The 18,054-nt window shown below is 42.5% G+C and overlaps 1 protein-coding gene across 9 annotated transcripts in view; it reads right to left on the reverse strand.

The window, feature by feature from the left end:
• Positions 1-1,020: 1,020 nt before the first annotated feature.
• The window catches only part of nedd4l (NEDD4 like E3 ubiquitin protein ligase), a 75,092-nt gene continuing 58,058 nt past the window's right edge, over positions 1,021-18,054 (reverse strand). For all 9 annotated transcript variants that reach the window (XM_063210633.1, XM_063210635.1, XM_063210634.1 and 6 more), the window contains 13 exons: positions 16,900-16,958; positions 15,909-15,974; positions 13,603-13,832; positions 10,443-10,564; positions 9,762-9,832; positions 9,110-9,205; positions 8,829-8,902; positions 8,091-8,151; positions 7,461-7,520; positions 7,165-7,272; positions 4,929-5,025; positions 4,087-4,159; positions 1,021-3,432 (listed from right to left, as the gene is read on the reverse strand). In XM_063210633.1, coding sequence (XP_063066703.1) covers positions 3,330-3,432; positions 4,087-4,159; positions 4,929-5,025; positions 7,165-7,272; positions 7,461-7,520; positions 8,091-8,151; positions 8,829-8,902; positions 9,110-9,205; positions 9,762-9,832; positions 10,443-10,564; positions 13,603-13,832; positions 15,909-15,974; positions 16,900-16,958 — 1,220 coding nt within the window. In that variant the 3' untranslated portion in view covers positions 1,021-3,329. The remainder of the gene's footprint in view (positions 3,433-4,086; positions 4,160-4,928; positions 5,026-7,164; positions 7,273-7,460; positions 7,521-8,090; positions 8,152-8,828; positions 8,903-9,109; positions 9,206-9,761; positions 9,833-10,442; positions 10,565-13,602; positions 13,833-15,908; positions 15,975-16,899; positions 16,959-18,054) is intronic.

The raw sequence follows: 18,054 nt of genomic DNA on the forward strand, positions 1-18,054 counted from the left end.
TGTGTGTGTGTGTGTGTGTGTGTGTATGAAGGGCGAAAAAGGGGTCAGTTGTCCCAGGCCCAGGGAGAAGTGGGGCCCACAATTGGGTGTGTGTTAGGTAGGAGTAGCCTGATTATCATCGACTTCCAAATCTCTTCGAGACTTGGTCTGACAAAGAGCATGACAATTAACTTTTCTCAAACGGCATTTCCCAAATGGCCTCCCTTGGTTTGCTAATGATTGTTTTCTTCCCAACAAAGTGGGAGGAGTTCCCCTATTTGCGGGAACTCAGAAAGTACTTGCATTGCTCTTGACCTGACTGCCAGCAACGCTGAAGCTGTTGCGTCACTAGGACGGCACGGCCTGGCTAAGGTAGGAGGGCCTTTTCGATGACTTTTTCCTCGGGCCGTGCCAAAGCTGCCAGCGGGCCCGGGGGTGACTGTGCGTATGGCTTGTTTGTGATCAAGTTGTGGGAGCTTGATAGTGTGTACCAGTGTAGGCCATGCTTATTTGCTCGTCCTTGGAGCCTGATAACCGTCAGATTGGCTGTGTGAATGAACTGGGTTTCCTTCACCGCACATGTGCACAGCACGGACCGCATTTATATAGCGCATTTCCACTCAGTAGAGAGGACCGCCTAAGACTTTTTCAATGGAGGCTTAGCACTCACATTTACCAATTCACACACAAACATCAGTCAATTGATGTTTTCCCCAACAAATGTTACCAGTAGCATAATCAATTACTATCATGAAACAACATCACTAAAAAGCAAAGATATGGTCAATAAAGTTCAAAAGAGGTCAATAGAGTTCAGCCAAAGATCAAGTTGAGGAATAAAACACCTAATCCATGCACCAATACAGCTTATGAGAAGAGTTTGTTTATTTACCCTTGTGGAAGTTATGTACAAAATAGTATTTTAACATTCCAAAATCATATTATGCCATCTATAACATATGTATGTACGACAATGTGCTAGATGTCATGTTAAATAACCATGCTGACACACATAAAATAAGTCACGCCACACTGGTCCTCTTGGAGTTCAATGTCTCACTTTAATTTCTTTCCAAGTAAAATATGAAATGCAGGAGCTTGTGGTGGTGTGGAATTTTAAACAAAGTGATGATTTTTTTTCCCCATTCATAAAAAAGAACCCCCATTTAAAAAGGAGACAGGGAGAACGAGCGAGAGCGAGAGAGAGAGAGAGTGAGAGTGAGCGAGAAATAAGGACATGTAATAAGACATTTAATTTATTAGAGCATGTTTATGGGTTGAGTTAGTGGGTGATTGAAGAGAAATATAGATAAGTGGAGAGAGTAGAGGCCCAGATGGGGTGCCATGTCTTGTGTTAAAATGTTAGCAGCAGTCCGATGTAGAGACTCGTACAGGTACATATGATGTAGGTATTGCACCAGATAATTTAGTGCTTTTTGAGAGCGAAAAAAAAAATCAATCAACAAACAAATAAACGAAAACAAACAAACAAAAATAAATCACATTCAAGTTAATTAATAATTACTAAGAGACGCAAGACAATTGATATGATTATGAAGGGAATCTGTAAAGTGCCCTTTTGGTTTTAGTGGTGTGTGAGAGCTCAAAACTGAAGGAGAGAAATGGAGAGGGAGAGAGAGGGAGAGAGAGAGAGAGAGAGAGAGAGAGAGAGAGAGAGAGAGAGAGAGAGAGAAAGCCTGCAGCTTCTCGGCGTCACATCTTTGCACAGCTTAAAATCGATCATGTGTTCATTAATACTTTTCATCTGATGTAAATTACATACAATGTGAGAAAGAAAGAAAAAACAAATGTTAAGAAATTAATTTACAGCATTATGGACATGGATAAGAAGCATCATCATCTTCATAATAATAATGGTCATAATAATATGTATAGTATAGATCTGCTGTGGCAATTCAACCTCAAACGGGAAAAAAAAGCTATAGTACATTTTTCCTAATTTATCACCACAGCCATTCTTGCACTTCCCAGCAGGAGAAAGAAAAACAGTACAATTACTATTGTAATCATAGCAAACACAAGTAACATGTTCATGCCAGTTGTCCATAGCACTATGATAATAATGTTCTTTTTTTGTTTGTTTTAAAAATTGAGGCTTTTCCTTGTGATAACATATGGATGATTCCTTTTTTCCCCGTCCACTATTGGCTTTGATTCATGCCTACCTGTAGATAACAAGTTGTCTAGTAAAATAACACACACATCATATTTGAACAAAAGATCACATCTTGAAGTATTTCCCTACAAGTAACCACGAAGATGATAAAAGTTTGAAAAATGATCAATATGAACAGTCCGCTGCTGCGTCATAGCTTTTGTTTTGTCTCTTCTTCCTGCAAAAAATGTGATTTAAAAACAGAAACAGCCAAGAGGATAGCAGGAACAGCATGTTGTGTTTTTGGGGAACCAGAGAGAAAGAAAATGTATGTGTAAGTCTGAACATCGGTCATGTTATCAACATCAGTGCTTGGCTAGTGTTGCTAAGGTAACATGGTAGTGTGAGACCTGCTTTATAAAGTCATAGTTGCAATTTTGTCGTTTTTGTGTCTTCATGTTTTATTTGTTTATTTTATTTATTTATTTTTTTGCTTTTGTACTAAAATAATGCAAAAAGTCAAGGGCCGTGCCCGTTCCCAGCAGAGAAGGAGAGGAGAGTAGAAATGCACCAGAGGATCGTGTCTATGTGGAGGAGAGGTGGAGGAGAGAAAGAGAGAGAAAGAGAGAGAGAGAGAGAGAGAGAAAATCGGACAGAGAAAGAGAAAAAGAGAAAGAGAAAAAAAGAGAAAGAAGAGAGGCAGAGAAAAATATTTCTTTCTTTCCCCTGAATATTTTGGCCTTCCCTGGGCAGCCTCAGTTCGGAGAGCGAGAGCAAGAAAGAGATATCGAGATCGAGATGGAGACAGACAGCGGCTCCAGTATAAAGGACACTGCTCTGTTGCTGCTGTTGCTTGGGAGGCTGCTTTGAGGAGCAGCAGGTGAGAGAGCAGTCGCAGTCGGAGTCGGAGGGGTCTGGCTCTGGGTCTGGGTGGATGCAGCTGGCCTGCATGCATGCATAAACGTGCACGTCTGCGCAGCCGCACACCTGTGTCCGCTACTTGCGGCTCAGTGGCAACATACATGGCAGCTCAAGTGTCTCTTTGCGTATGCGTGTGCGTGTGTGCGTCTCTGTGTGTGTGACACAGAGTGTGTGTGCTTGTGTCTGTGTGTGCATGTGTCAGAGAGTAGTGTTGTTGTTTTTTTCTGTCTGTAAGTTGCATTGGCAGGCAGTTCCGAGTGAGTTCTCTCTTGTGTCTCTTTGTGTGTGTGTTTCTGTGTGTGTGTGTGTGTGTTTAGTCCACGCCTTCAAAGCCCTGGGCATTTTCCACCGCCATCAGCAGCTTCTCTCTCAAGTCCTCAAACGTGTCATACGCAGGCAGATCCAGACGGTTGAAGCTGAAACGAGAGGAGGAACAATGAGTATCCGACCATCAAAAGATGCCGTTCTTACTGTATCATCATGTCATTGTAAAAGCAGAGCATCGACTAAGGCAGCAGAAATGTTCATTTAGCAATCGAAGAGAATAAGTAGTGAATAGCTGCCGGTCCCATTACTACCACTTTTGCTCGTTTTTTTTGCCACCCTAACACTCGCTTCTGCAGGTGCATGCCAAAGTGAAGTGTGTCTCGAAACTAAACTAAGTGTAAAATAGGGCTGCAACGATTGGTCGACTAATCGTGACTAATCAACTATAAAAAATTGTCGACTAGAATTTTCATTGTCGACTAATCGTATAATTTCATTTATTGCTTTTTTACTTACTTTACTAATGCTTTATTACTTTATTGAAACCTAAAATTGCCCAGCATGTATGAATTGGATGTTGTATCTTAAAGTAAATAAGCTACTATCATGACTTAGAGCTCATTGTGAGCTGTAAGAATGTTTTCACTTCCCTGCGCTAGAGGCCGGGAAGGTTTTGTTGGAGGTTGGAGCAAGTCTCTTTGTTCCATGACTAATCGTGACTAGATCTATCGATTAGTCGACTATTACAATAATCGTTAGTTGCAGCCCTAGTGTAAAGTAATGTGAGATGAGTGAGTCCATACCAGGTGTGAGCTCTGGGCAGCTTGTCCGGCGTCCCCCACTGCTCAATGGTGAAGAGCTGCGGCCCATTGGAACCTTGGAGAAACACACCAACATCAGTCACAGAGGCATACTGCATACACACACACACACACACACACTCACACACACTCACATCCTTCACATACAGCAGAGATGTCAAACTCAGGCCAGTCATTTTATTTGGTTCGTGAGATCATTGCAAATGTATGTTACAGTTGTCCCACTTGCACCATTAATAGATAGCACAATAAGACTTGAACATGAAATTTGGTGTGCTTGCGTGAAATACATGTGCTTGGTGTGAATGCCTGAGTTTCTCTTATGAGCCTTCCCCATCATGTCAGGCAAGTTCTGTTTTGAAGCAAAGCATCTATAAACGACTGCAGGTTTTTGGCAACTAAAAAAATAACTGTCTAAAACAAAAGGATTCTCAACCTTTTCTGAACGAATGCACCCTTGACCTCATCATAAGCCTCCCAAAGCCCCCTACACCTCAACACAAGCCTGCCAACAATTCCATAGTATCAAAAAACTAAAATGGACTAGTGACCCCCCCCCCAATGAAAACTAAGCACCGCCCCCTCTCAGCTGTATTCTTCTAAACTGCCTGCCTAGGGCTCCCCAACACCCCTTGTAGAGGCCATGTTGAGATTGCCACTGGATGCAACATGTGTCTGCTGAGAATGCATTGAAATGTTTAGTGTTCGAAGGTCTCCAAAAAAAAGGTCCATTGCAAATACATGGTGCATGTTTATACACGTGTCTAGCTAGTACAGAGTGTAGTTTGCACATAGTGTGTTCATGCACGTGTCTGTAGTCCTACCATAGAGCTCAGCAAAGCCGTTCATTGGCACTCTGGACGTCCCAGTGACGAACTGTAGCAGGCGGATTCTCTTCTCCGCATCCATCAGAAGCACGGCCTAGAAAAAAACACACACAAAAACACACACTTTGGTAAGGCTTCCTTCAAGAAAATGCACATCTGCAAAGGACTTGGTCAACAACAAAGGCTCTGAGCTGAGTGTGTAACTTAATTGTTGTGTTTTCTTCCTCTGAAATGACGAAATATCTTTCCAAATCATTACATTTCAGTTAGTTATGTCTACTTTTGTGTGGATGCATATGTGTGTGTGTGTGTGTGTGTGTGTGTGTGTGTGTGTGTGTGTGTGTGTGTGTGTGTGTGTGTGTGTGTGTGTGTGTGTGTGTGTGTGTGTGTGTGTGTGTGTGTGTGTGTGTGTGTGTGTGTGTGTGTGTGTGTGTGTGTGTTAGGGATGGTACAAACCGCACCGAAAACCGAAACCGTACAATTCACACACCATACCGAACCGTGAAATGCAGTTCATGGCAAACCGCAATTCATGTACTGCCCAGAAAAAATATGTAAAACAGAGATTCTAGGAGTATCTTATCCAGTGTCTCTGATTAACACATTGGCATATAAGACCAATCAGAGGATGACACAATTAAAATCACACCATTTTCACATTATAAGCCTACACAAACCATATATAGGATATTTAGTGATAAGTCTGATTCAATTAGCCACTTGAAAGAGGGCATTTGGAACGCACATCAGCTGACGACAGCTGATTCAACTTGCGCATCATCACTTTATAATTGCAGTTATATAAATATGGTTTAATATTCCCAGTGCACCATTTATCATGAACTAAAAAAGAACCGTAGAGAACCGAAAACCGTGACCTTGATACCGTGATATGAACCGAACCGTGAATTTTGTGAACCGTTCCACCCCTAGTGTGTGTGTGTGTGTGTGTGTGTGTGTGTGTGTGTGTGTGTGTGTGTGTGTGTGTGTGTGTAAGGGCATCGGGCCCCTGATAAGCTGTCTCTGCTCTGCTCTGTTCCAACAGTTTTCATCTTTCATCAGAGCAAACAGCAGCAGTGTGTCTACTCTACACACACAGACTTTGATCTGCATCAGGCACCCCATACCAGGGGCCACAGGTCACTACGCCACCGAGACACACGCACACGCATACGCACACGCACACGCACACGCGCACACACACACACGTAATACACACACACACGGTGGAGGTTTTGTTACACAAATCACACTCGCTACATGACCTGGGCAAATCACAAGCAACTAACAAATAGTTCACCCTCACAGAGCACCAAATCTTACATGTATGCCAGTTATGAAAAAAACGTGAATATTTTTTCCACATTGATTTTGAAGCTTCACGTAAGATATCGCAGGTAATTATTTGGTTAGGTCTTTGCTTTAAAGTACACTTAAAATATGGAACTACGGTAACACTTTATTTTAGGTATACATCTATTAGCCCTAATACATACAATGTTAATGCCTGCATTAGTAAGTCCTTAATAAGGTTAAATTGGTAATAAATGCCTTATTGTGCATGAACAAGACATTTGCGAATACATGGCTAACAAATGTTTGATTTTGCTTTGTACATGCCTTACAAGTATGATACTTATACAGGCACATTGTATGTATCAGTGCTAATAGATGTATCCCTAAAATAAAGTGTTACTGGAACTACAAGTATTGGAACTACAAGGAACATCACCAGACTCCAAAATTGAACTCAGGGGAGGTGGGAAATTAGCTAATTTCCACACATGGTACAGTATAGCTGTAAAAAGGGCTTTAAATGGCGGCCCATAGTACTGGTGTAGCCATTTTGTTAAAGGGGTGAAAGACAAGCCAAGCAACATAGGAAGGCACTGCTGCCGTCCCACCTCATAGTGGTGTGTGTGTGTGTGTGTGTGTGTGTGTGTGTGTGTGTGTGTGTGTGTGTGTGTGTGTGTGTGTGTGTGTGTGTGTGTGTATGTTGGTGTGTGGGTGTATACGTGGGTGTATACGTGGGTGTGTGTGTTTGTGTGTACTGAGTAGATAAATATAAGAGAGAGAGAAAGAGGCAGAAAGAGAGATGGACAAATACTGAGAGAGTGCTAGAACAAAGACCAAGACCAAGACCAAGTGGGGGGAGCAGCGAGAGAGAGAGAGGGAGAGAGAGAGAGAGAGAGAGAGAGAGAGAGAGAGAGAGAGAGAGAGAGGTTATTCTCACCTTCCAGAACCACTGGATGACTGGATGGTTGGGGCAGTAGCCGTTCTTGTAGACCGTGTGTTGTCTCCAGTCATTCACATCCACATCACCCAGACCACACATGAGGAGCTGGAATGGCAACACACACACATGCATGCATGCATGCACACTCTTAGAGTCATACAAACTGCTTATAACTTTAAATTTGTTAAACTCAGTATTTTCATAATAATCTATTAACAATCGCCTACTTTCGTAAGGGTTCAAGAAACTACAGCAGGGATCCATTAATGTAGCATGGTGATGCCAACGCTTACCTCAAGCTCGTTCTCATCAAAGATTTTGATAAGGTCGATGACGATAAGCTCGGTAAAACCCTGCAAGAAAAACAGTGTTGGACATTAAAGACAGAACAGAACCCAAGAATACATGTATGTTTAAGTCACCCTTGGCTAGATAGTGGATTCTTTTTTTTATCTTTCTTCTTTCATGTACATTCATGATCTTTTTTTTATCTTTTAATTTTAATCAATGCAGTTCTTGTGAGTCATACACCTTCAATGAAAGCTGAAGTGAAAAGGTTCAAATGCGCTCCGAGTGTTCAAATCATTCCCTGTTCAACTCCGCCCCCTTGTGGGGACAAATGAATTCACACACACACACACACACACACACACACACACACACACACACACACACACACACACACACACACACACACACACACACACACACACACGCGCGCACACACACACACACGCACACACACACGCACACACACACACACACACACACGCGCACACACACATACACGCACACACACACACACGCACACACACACACACACACACACACACACACACACACACACACACACACACACACACACACACACACACACACACACAGACAGACAGACAGACAGACAGAGAGAAATGCGTACATACCTCCAGGAAGGCATTCATCTGCTTCTGCACCCGGTTCACAAACCTCCACTGGATGACAAGGCTACACACAGAGACAGACAGGTAATGACAATTAAAAAAAATAGCCACATTTCTGTATGAATAAAGAATAACGCATTAGGCTCATCAACTCCTTGCTCTTAATCAGCATTGAGTAACCTGGATGAAGAGTCGTAAGAATCTTAAGTGCTGTCCCATGGGCTCAAAATAACTGATCTCTACAGTACACCAGTGTGCCTAATGCAGATAATGGCTTTACCAACTAACTCTTCCAGCTGGCAGAATAGCAGGCCTGATAAGGATCATCCCATTTGGAGAATGGCTGGTACTGGATTACAGAGTCTGGAGCCAGGTTGACCGTGATGTTTTAAGGTGTAGGGTTACACAGATTTCAGAGTCAGTGATAGTGAAAAAAAATCCTGAGCCTGAACTTTTTCCCCTGCTCTAACGACGACGACAAGATACTGCATAGTGACGTAACGTCGGCCTATTTTGACACATATTTAAACATTTAATAGCCTGTGTATGACAATTATTCAAGCCTGATAGTAGAAGAAAACCCTGAACTTGTAACACTTTCTGAGATAAGAATAACCTAATGGCTAATTATTATCAATGTTTTTATTTTTGCAAACTCTGTCAAGCCTGAAATCAGGCATGGAGCCTGAATACTATCAGCCCTGCAGAGAGTTACACAACCCTGGCTTTCGCAGTACTTACTCAATGTACTCCTTTTTGTTGTCATTCGTGACCACCATGTCGCCGCCACTGGGCTTCAGGTCAACCTGGTACGTCTATGAGAACAGACACAAGAAATAAAAATATTACTGACTTACTTTGATCAGCACTTCACACTTGAAAGTTGCACAAAAGTTTGTGCATGCGTTAATGTGTGCACTGAGAAAGGGCAAGGGTAAAGTGTGTGTGTGTGTGTGTGTGTGTGTGTGTGCGTGCGTGCGTGCGTGCGTGCGTGCGTGCGTGCGTGCGTGCTCAGTCCATACCTGGCCAAAGTTGTCCTCATCGATGCAGAACCGCAGGTCCAGCTCAGTGGGGTCGTTCTCCAGTATCCACTTGAGGGAGTTGTAATACTCACTGTCCTGCAGGAGCACATAAGCAACAGGTTATGTTTATGTCCTGCATATGTTTTACCTCTTCATCTTGGCAGCCTTTCTTGACCAGGATAAATAAAGGACAAAATAAAAAAATAAATAGACCAAGTGTAATAGCCAAAGCATTCATTTCCCGTGAGGCCTGACTTCAGCCTGAAACTGCTCTTCACACCACAGAGCTAGCCTGCCCTGCAGTACAATACAGTAACATGCAATTGGTCTTTTTGAGCTTGAGAGCTACAGTGGGAGCCACTAATTTTGTGTCCCATTTTCTCGACTGCACCATAGCCGGTAATTTCTTCTTGCAAGGTCTGTCTGGGAACACCTTGGAAGTCACAAGGAATGGGGAGAAAATAACTAGAAGTAAATGATATATGTCTGAAACATGACGTTTAGCACGACGTTTCGGACCCTAGTCCTTCTTCTAGTGCAAAAATAACTAGCCCATCCTGTACAAGGAAAGTTCACGCTCCACTTGCATATGCACAAAGCTCTTTAGCATACCGTGAGGCATACGAGTGAGAATTTTGACAGGCATTCTTACCACTGACTCCATGTCCTTGAGTGTAATCTGCTTCCCCAGCATCATCTTATAAAACGGCCTGATGAAGAAGCCTAGAGGACGAACACCCAACACACACACAGGTCAAACATCTCTTCCACAGCCACCAGGTTAAGCACAGTAAGTCTGTGTTTAATCAAATGCTTGTTGTCTAAAACTAGAGTACTGCATGCAAGATTGAGGCTAGAGTGGGTATTGCACCTATGCTGCTAATTGCAACTACAATATGTCACAGAAGTGAGTATACCCCTCACATGTTTATACTCACAAATCTGCAAACATGTGAGGGGTGTACTCATTTCTGTGGCATACTGTATACAGTACTGCCTATTCCCAAATTTGATCTTCTCATGAATTTAACTAATTAACTAATATTTACAAGCATCTTGAGTACAAAGGGGGGAACAGGTCTGTACGTCAAAGGCAACATTTAATTTGTGCTGTAATTTGTGCTGAACAGGCAGTCTGCAAAATCTCATCCACACTGATAGAGTGGGCAAAATATCCTTTGTTGTAATGGGCATCACGCCTACGGATGTCTACTCAGGCCCAGACTTTCTCAGAACCAAAAAAAAAGTTACTCTCAACAGCATATTGAATTTGACTGCAGTACCAGTGTTGTGTGCATTCAACACCTTCAGATATTGTGAGTGAGACACCTACCGTCTAAAAGCTTTCCATGGTAAACAGCCATCCCTGCCACACGGCCAATAAACTTGAAGTATGAAAGGTGATCTTCGTTACAGAGCCCCGAGTTGGGATTGATCTGTAGGGTGTAGTTATCTCTGGAAATCACAAACGGAACACATGAGCTTCCAATGTAGCCTGATTATCATCAACTTTCAAATCTCTTTGAGACTTGGTCTGACCAAGAGCATAACAATTAACATTTCCCAAACGGCATGGTTGACCTGCCTCCCTTGGTATGCTGCTGGCTATTTGCTTCCCGAAAAAGCGGGAGGAGTTCCTGATTTTTCCGGAACTCAGAAAAGCTATTTGTATTGGTCCTGGCCTGACTAGAAGCAACGCTGAAGGTGTTGCGTCACTAGGTGGGCGTGGCCTGCTACTTCCAATGTATGGGCTTAGCTGGAGGCAGAGGCATATGTGATTCTCTAAAGTATTACTGCTTCAAGTGGACTAAGGTGTCAAACCCAGTCAGCCCAGGTTCACAGAAAGTCAATTCAATGACCCAGCTGATCCTAATTACCAGACCCCTTCAAGCCAAGAGAGTGAACTAATTAGCGAAATCATGTGCAGCAGCCGGAGTACAGTGAGAAGGAATATCTGGAATGACTTTTACTTTCTCAATCCCAGATTGGCTGTCCCTGAACCCAGTAATTCCACATTAAAAAATAAATAAATCTTGCTGTTTGATCCAGTCACTTGAAGCAGCTCCTTCTGAGCATACAAATCAAATAACAACCTCAGATCAGGTAATTAGGGAAATGACTTAAGGCCATAGGCAGAGTGAATATGTGACTAGGATTTCAAGTTGTTGAATCTGGGATATCCACCTCTTGTCTGTAAAGAAATGGCATGCACAAATTCATTCTAACTATGGGGTTTAAGGCCATTGGCAGAATGAGTATGAGAGAAGGTTATTAAAAGGTACACTGTGCAATATTTTTAGTTGCTTATTTCCAGAATTCATGCTACCCATTCACTAGTGTTACCTTTTTCATGAATACTTACCACCACCATCAAATTCTAAGTATTCATTATGACTGGAAAAATTGCACTTTTCATACATGAAAAGGGGGATCTTCTCCATGGTCCGCCATTTTGAATTTCCAGAAATAGCCATTTTTAGTTGCAAAAATGACTGTACTTGGGCCATACTAGAAAATATTAGTTTATTACTTAGTAAACTTTCATGAAAAGATCAAATTTGGCAATAGGCAGCCCAGTTTCAATGAGCAGCATAGTTGCAGTACCTTTTTTGACCATTTCCTGCACAGTGTACCTTTAAAGTTCTTGAAGCTGGGATTTCCATCTCTGCCCTGTAAGTTTTCCATCCATCCATCCATCTATCCATCTATCTATCTTAAGACCATTGGCAAAATGAGTATGTGAAAGGGTTATTTAAGTTCTTGAATCTGGGATATGCACCTCTGTCATGTGAGAAAGCCATGCACAGAATGATTCCCCTATACCCATCTATACATCTGTCAGTGCGTGGACACCACATCCATCTCAGTCATGTGTGGGAGGAATGCAATGACTTGGGCCCATAAATGAGCACTGTGTCTCTGTCAGAGTGGCTATGTGGGATGGTATGGCATGGCAACCGGGATATATTTTTACAGTCTGTTGGCTGCTCAAAATATGACCTAGAACAATCTCATTTATATTTTAAAATACAAATACCATATCAGTAGATATTTCTCCACATCATATTTTTCCACCAGATTTTTGTTTGTTTCTGTGCTTTCTCGAGTGAATGAGAAAACATTACAGAAGTGGTTCTTAGGCCAGTGTTTCTTTTTCAAGGGAATGTTTAACAGAGCTGTGTTTTCATAAACAAACACAATCCATGTGACCAAGCACTTTAAGAGGTTGTTGAAGAAGGGGTTGAACATTTCCTTGAAGAGTGTTTGGTAGTTTCTTTAACAGCCTACACTGGGCCCTGCAGTATTCAACCCAGTATTGACATAACCTTGGTGTAAATGTTCTGTCAGGCACTGCAGTCACAACATTTCAGTGAAAAGTTTTGATGTTAGTGAAGGAGCCACACAAGTGGTTCACAGCATATTTTCACAGAATAGGGCCACAGGGGTCTTTCACAGAATAATCTGTGAGACAAGAGTGTAATTTTCCATGAAAATGTTTAATCAGAAGGAGGTGTGGTCATTGTAGTGAAGAGGAGAATAAGTCACTCCACTAAAACTGGCTGCACATGGCAACAAACATGTACTTTGATACCGTGACACCAGAGGGCCCAGCCTGGCATTCGGGAGGCGGAGCGACCATTACAAACATGATGGCAAACTCACGTGGCGGAGTACTCAAAGGCGTCATAGTCGATGTTTAAAACTTAAAATGGTGAGCAAGCAATTTGTGTAGCTTCTTCGTTAGCCCAAGTTATTCCCTGAACTGTAATGTTAAAAAAGCTGTGTTTTTGTTACTGTGTCTACATCATGCTAGGCCTGCCCCCACAACTCACCACACAGAATCAAACACAGACACAGCGGTGTGCTTGAAGGAAAGATTTTGTGTCCTTTTGGATCAACATTGATGGTGCTGCACTAGACCTGAGGAGGTAAGGATGCACACAGAGACCACTGATGATGGTAGAAACCTGAAACGTCTGCTCTACTCTGCTATGAGAAAATAAAAAACTCCTTGTGTTTGACCTTATTCTTGTCTTATTCAGTGTGCGAACCTGCTCTCACCCTGAGCGGTACTAGACCTCGCCATTTAAAAGTTCTGCTAATAGGCGGGTGTGCCTTGTTTACCAGGCTAGTGTGTGGGATTTGAACATAAAAACACACATGGCTGAGCGAAGAGGCCATAGCCAAAGTAGAGGTTTAATACTTCAATAGTAAGCTATGAGAGCTTGAGAGAGTCCTTGTGCACAACCCCTCAGCAACACAGGTGCAAGTGTGAGGCAGGAACACTTGACCAAAGATGAAAGTTCAGAAAACACAGCACACTTTTTTTGCTTTTTTGATTGCGTGCGAGCAATGAGAGTGTATTAAAAATATTACATTCCGTTATAACACACTCTTATTGCTTAGAACATTGTCATAATACATTCTCATTGAGTGCGAGCTTCAGTCGTCCTGATTTTGTGCTGCGGGAAATAGGCCGAAGAAGAACTCACGTGGCGGAGTACTCGAAGAGGCCGTAGTAGGGGTTGAACATCTCCTTGGAGAGCAGGAAGAACCACTCGCGCGCCACGCCACCGTAGTCCAGGCCCTTCTCCGACTCGAACTCGATCCACAGCCGCGCCTTCAGGATGTCGGGCCGCTTCAGAGACATGATGCGCCGGTACGACTCCTCGAAGATGTTGTTCCTGTGCAGTTTCATCTCGAAGCGGTTGGGGATGTCAGCCTGAATAATGTTGTTACATTACATATTAGATTAGATTGGATTTAACATTATTGCTGTTGCATGTGTATGAATACAAGCATGACTCTAAATTAACACCAGCCAAACAGTCAAAAATGCTGGTGAAAACTCTGCTTGGCTGGTAGAATCATATTGGCTGGTGATAAAAAAAAGTTAATTTGGAGTCCTGTATACAAGTACCGACATGAAGTTTGGTATCTCATCAGAAGTGCAAATAGCAGAAGTGCAAGATAATGTATGCTACACAGCATGCAGTATGTACAGATTATATGCAGCGGTAGGACACTGTGAAGGTGGGTATAAATATGTGCAGAATATCTACAGATAATTCATGGTGGACAACAGTTGTGTGTACACAGCACATTGTAAAGTGTACACAACATAATTCAATCTCAATCACACACACACACAAGAGCAGAGGCAAGCAACCATGACAACAAGGAGAGTATGACGGGAGTATCATCAGAGAGAGTAGAGAGAGAGGTTCCATTGGTTTCCGGGTTCTATTATTGCAGGGGGGGGGGGAGATCCCCCTTTAGGCAGACCTAGGCAGACCTAAGGACTGTTCTATTCAATGCTAGGAGTATTATGACACGCCCCTTTAGGCAGACCGGAACCTGGTCATGTTAGGTCCCCATAGCAACCTATTACATTGGCATAACTCTATATACTTAAAGAATCTCTGGCTCAGTGGGCAAAGGCATCATACTAGAAATCTGAGATCCCGGGTTCTGGTCCAACCTAAAGTAATTTCCTGATCCGTACCCATATCTATCCCCTACTAATTTCCTGTCACTCCATCCAATCCTATAGCCTGGTAAACCAGCGCCACCCGCTGGATGCCGAAGTTTTTCAGCTAGCGAGTGGGTCTGACCTCAGATCTGAGAACATTTGAACGCTGTGCCCTGAGTCAGGCAAAACCAATCACAACGCAGCGATTTCTTTTGAATCAAAGCGGGCGGGGTTTTGAGGGAGTGACGACGAACCTCGCAACACCGTTGGGAAAGCACATCAACGGCAAAGATCACCGATTGGTCAGAGTGCTGGCACGGTTTGAAAAAACAACAGGTTGTTCTCATCAACAATCTTCGGAGGGTTCATCTGGGCCAGACTAAATTACTCCGGTCTCACATTTAGGCTGGTTTATCAGGCAACCGATCCTATTCAATAAAGGCACAAAAAGCCGGACATACAGTATATCTGGGGGGGGGGGGGGGGTAAAATGAAGGATAGCACCGGTCAGACACTCTTCCAGCCCACCTGCCACTGTAAGGAACTGCTCACACTGCCCCGACCCTCCTGCCACGGTCAAGAATTGAATCTCTGACCTTCGGGCAGCAAGTTCCAATTCCAGAGTTCTGCTGGCCCGTGTCTGCCCTGCCCTTATATGGTAAAGAACGCTGTCCCTCCTCTAGAATCTTCTCGTCATGCTTATGGGCATAAAAGTGACTCCCATACATCACTGGGGTCACACTGCAATGCACACCACAGGCAGAGTGTGATCATCATCATACAATGATAAATGGCCATCTTTTTCACTGTCATAAGCGTGAGGTGTGTGTGTGTGTGCGTGCGAGCGAGCGAGAGAGAGAGAGAGCGTGAGCAAGAGAGAGAAAAAGAGAGAGAGAGAGAGAGAGAGAGAGAGAGAGAGAGAGAGAGAGAGAGAGAGAGAGAGAGAGAGAGAGAGAGAGAGAGCAATGGGCCGGCGGAGCTTGAAACAGAAAGGTGTGTGATGTACAGTATGCTATGCAAGTGCATTAGCAGAAATAAAAGAGTGATAAAATCCACACTTAGGATTGAAACCATAAAATACCCACAAAAAGAAATACATGGATGATAAGAGTTCACAAAATAAAAGACATGCCTGCAGATGAAGGAGTTGTCTTCGTAATTATTCAGCGTCAAGGCAGCCTCTTTGCAATGCATGTCAAACGTGTGAATATTCACACATTCTGAACAGATATTAATTTCGAAGTGTAAAAAAATACAGCGGCGACAGACAAGGAGGGGTTTGTTTGACGCTCCTCAGCTCAGTTTATGGAAAAAGCCAAGTCTTACCGGTTTCTTTAACTTCTTCCTGAAGTAGTCGTATTTCTGCTTGAACTCTCTCGAGTATGGCACGGCCTAGGAAAAAGAACACCACGGCTAGTGTCAGATGGGCAGTTAAAAAGAGAGAGCTTTTCTTCAACTCTATGGCGTAGACATCTCAAAGCAATGTGTCATGAGAGCCAGAGGTGGATATTCTATAATTGAGATGGTTTAAACGAGTAATAATATAGCATTACATGCATTTCAATACAAGTGACACGAAAGTGTCTCTATGTACATGACAAAACAATATCCTTGTATCCTTGTATCCAGTATAGCATAATGTGCTCCTAGTACTCATCCTGTAGATTGACACAGGCGATCTCTCTAATTAGTTAAAGGTGCACTGTGTGATATTTTAGTAGCTTATTTCCAGAATTAATGCTGCTGTCCATTCACAAATGTTACCTTTTTAATGAATACTTACCACCCCATCATTCTAAGCATTCATCATGACTGGGAAAATTGCATTTTTCATACATGAAAAGGGGGATTTCCAGAAATAGACACTTACGCTACAAAAAAACTTACTGTACTTTGGTCAAACGAGAACATATTAGTCCAATATTTAGTAAATATTCATGAAAAAATGAAATTTGGCAGTAAGCAGCACAGTTTCAATGAGCAGCATACTTGTAGTTGCAATACCTACTCTGGCCACCACCCTACACAGTGCACCCTTAAGACGATTTATGATAAAGGAAAGGCTAGAATATATCCTAGAATATATGTCATATGCTCACAGCAAATCAAATGATAGAAATATCCACACACCCTTCTGGTAATTTGTTGATGAAACTACTAGGCCAATTAAATAAATCACAGCAAGGGAACTTCTATAGTGTGAGAATATGTCTCCATTTTTCCTTCATGGATTCTAATATATCAAGCACCTGTAATAATTGTAATTGGTGCACGCACACACACACACCAAAAAAAGAAAAGAAAAGGGTTTACTCACGGGTCCTGTGATGGCTGGACTCTGTAGTCGGGGGTCCTCCCACTGTGTGTTTCTAGTGTCTGTAGGGGAGAACACCAATCACAATCAAGACCACAGTATAAAATAAAAAAAACTAACAAAAAAAACACACACACACACACAAAAATCAATTCTTCAAGTTACTCGCTCCATGGCTATTTGCATTGAAACTCTAGATTTTACAAATGCAATCTTGTGAATTCATAACAAGCATAGTCTCCATCTTGGGCCATTTCAAAATGAAATTTTAGTGTATTTTTTTTTTTCAAAAATCATACGTTTTGTGACCATGCCTTTCCCCCTGTGAACCAGGGCAACCTTCAGAGTTGCACATCTTGGCATGTACCGTAAAAGTAATGCACACTCGAAGAAATGTAGCCATTTCAGTTCAACAGGTGTATCGACTGGCTGGTAGGAAGACCGAGCAGGTAGTTTGACACGTGTCTGCCCTAAACTGACAGCACCTCTTACAGCATTGGCCTTTAATAATAGATGTCGATGCTGTGAAACCTGATCGCTCAAGCCGATCCCTATTCCCATGAGCACTTGGGGCTATTGATTCTGCCCCTGCCAATGAAATGGGCATGACTAATGCACTCTGTCGGTGAAGAGGCTTCCTTTTACCCTTTCCTGTCAAGTCGACCATCATGTTCTCACACTTGTGCCGTAGGATGTTTTTGTGGTTACTCACAGGAAAATGCTTCTATTCCAGTGGTGGACTAAGTAAAAGTAAAAGTAAAAGTAAAAGTAAAAAAAAAGAAACACAGATTCTTTCCAACACAGGTAACTTATCGGAGTAAAAAGTAGACGAATGTACTTGTCTTACAATAAGCTGATTCTGCACAGGCTGGGTTGAGTTTGTGGTGGGTGCTTGTTAGGTTTTTATTGTTTTTCAGTAATAACAATGTCTATCTCAATAGGAAGGTAAAATGGAGTAAATGGTGTAACAGCTATGTAATATCATGTGCTACTGTTGTAATTACACCACGAAAGTACTTTTACTTTCACTTCGTCCACCACTGTTCTATTCTGGCTCCTTCCAGGCTGGCTTCAACAAACACTGAGTGCGTTTACATGCAGTTCAGTATCCCGAATATGATTGGGATATGAAGTATTTGCGTTTGTACATATACGTAA

Source organism: Engraulis encrasicolus, chromosome 11, assembly GCF_034702125.1.
Source record: "Engraulis encrasicolus isolate BLACKSEA-1 chromosome 11, IST_EnEncr_1.0, whole genome shotgun sequence".
Lineage (NCBI taxonomy): Eukaryota > Metazoa > Chordata > Actinopteri > Clupeiformes > Engraulidae > Engraulis > Engraulis encrasicolus.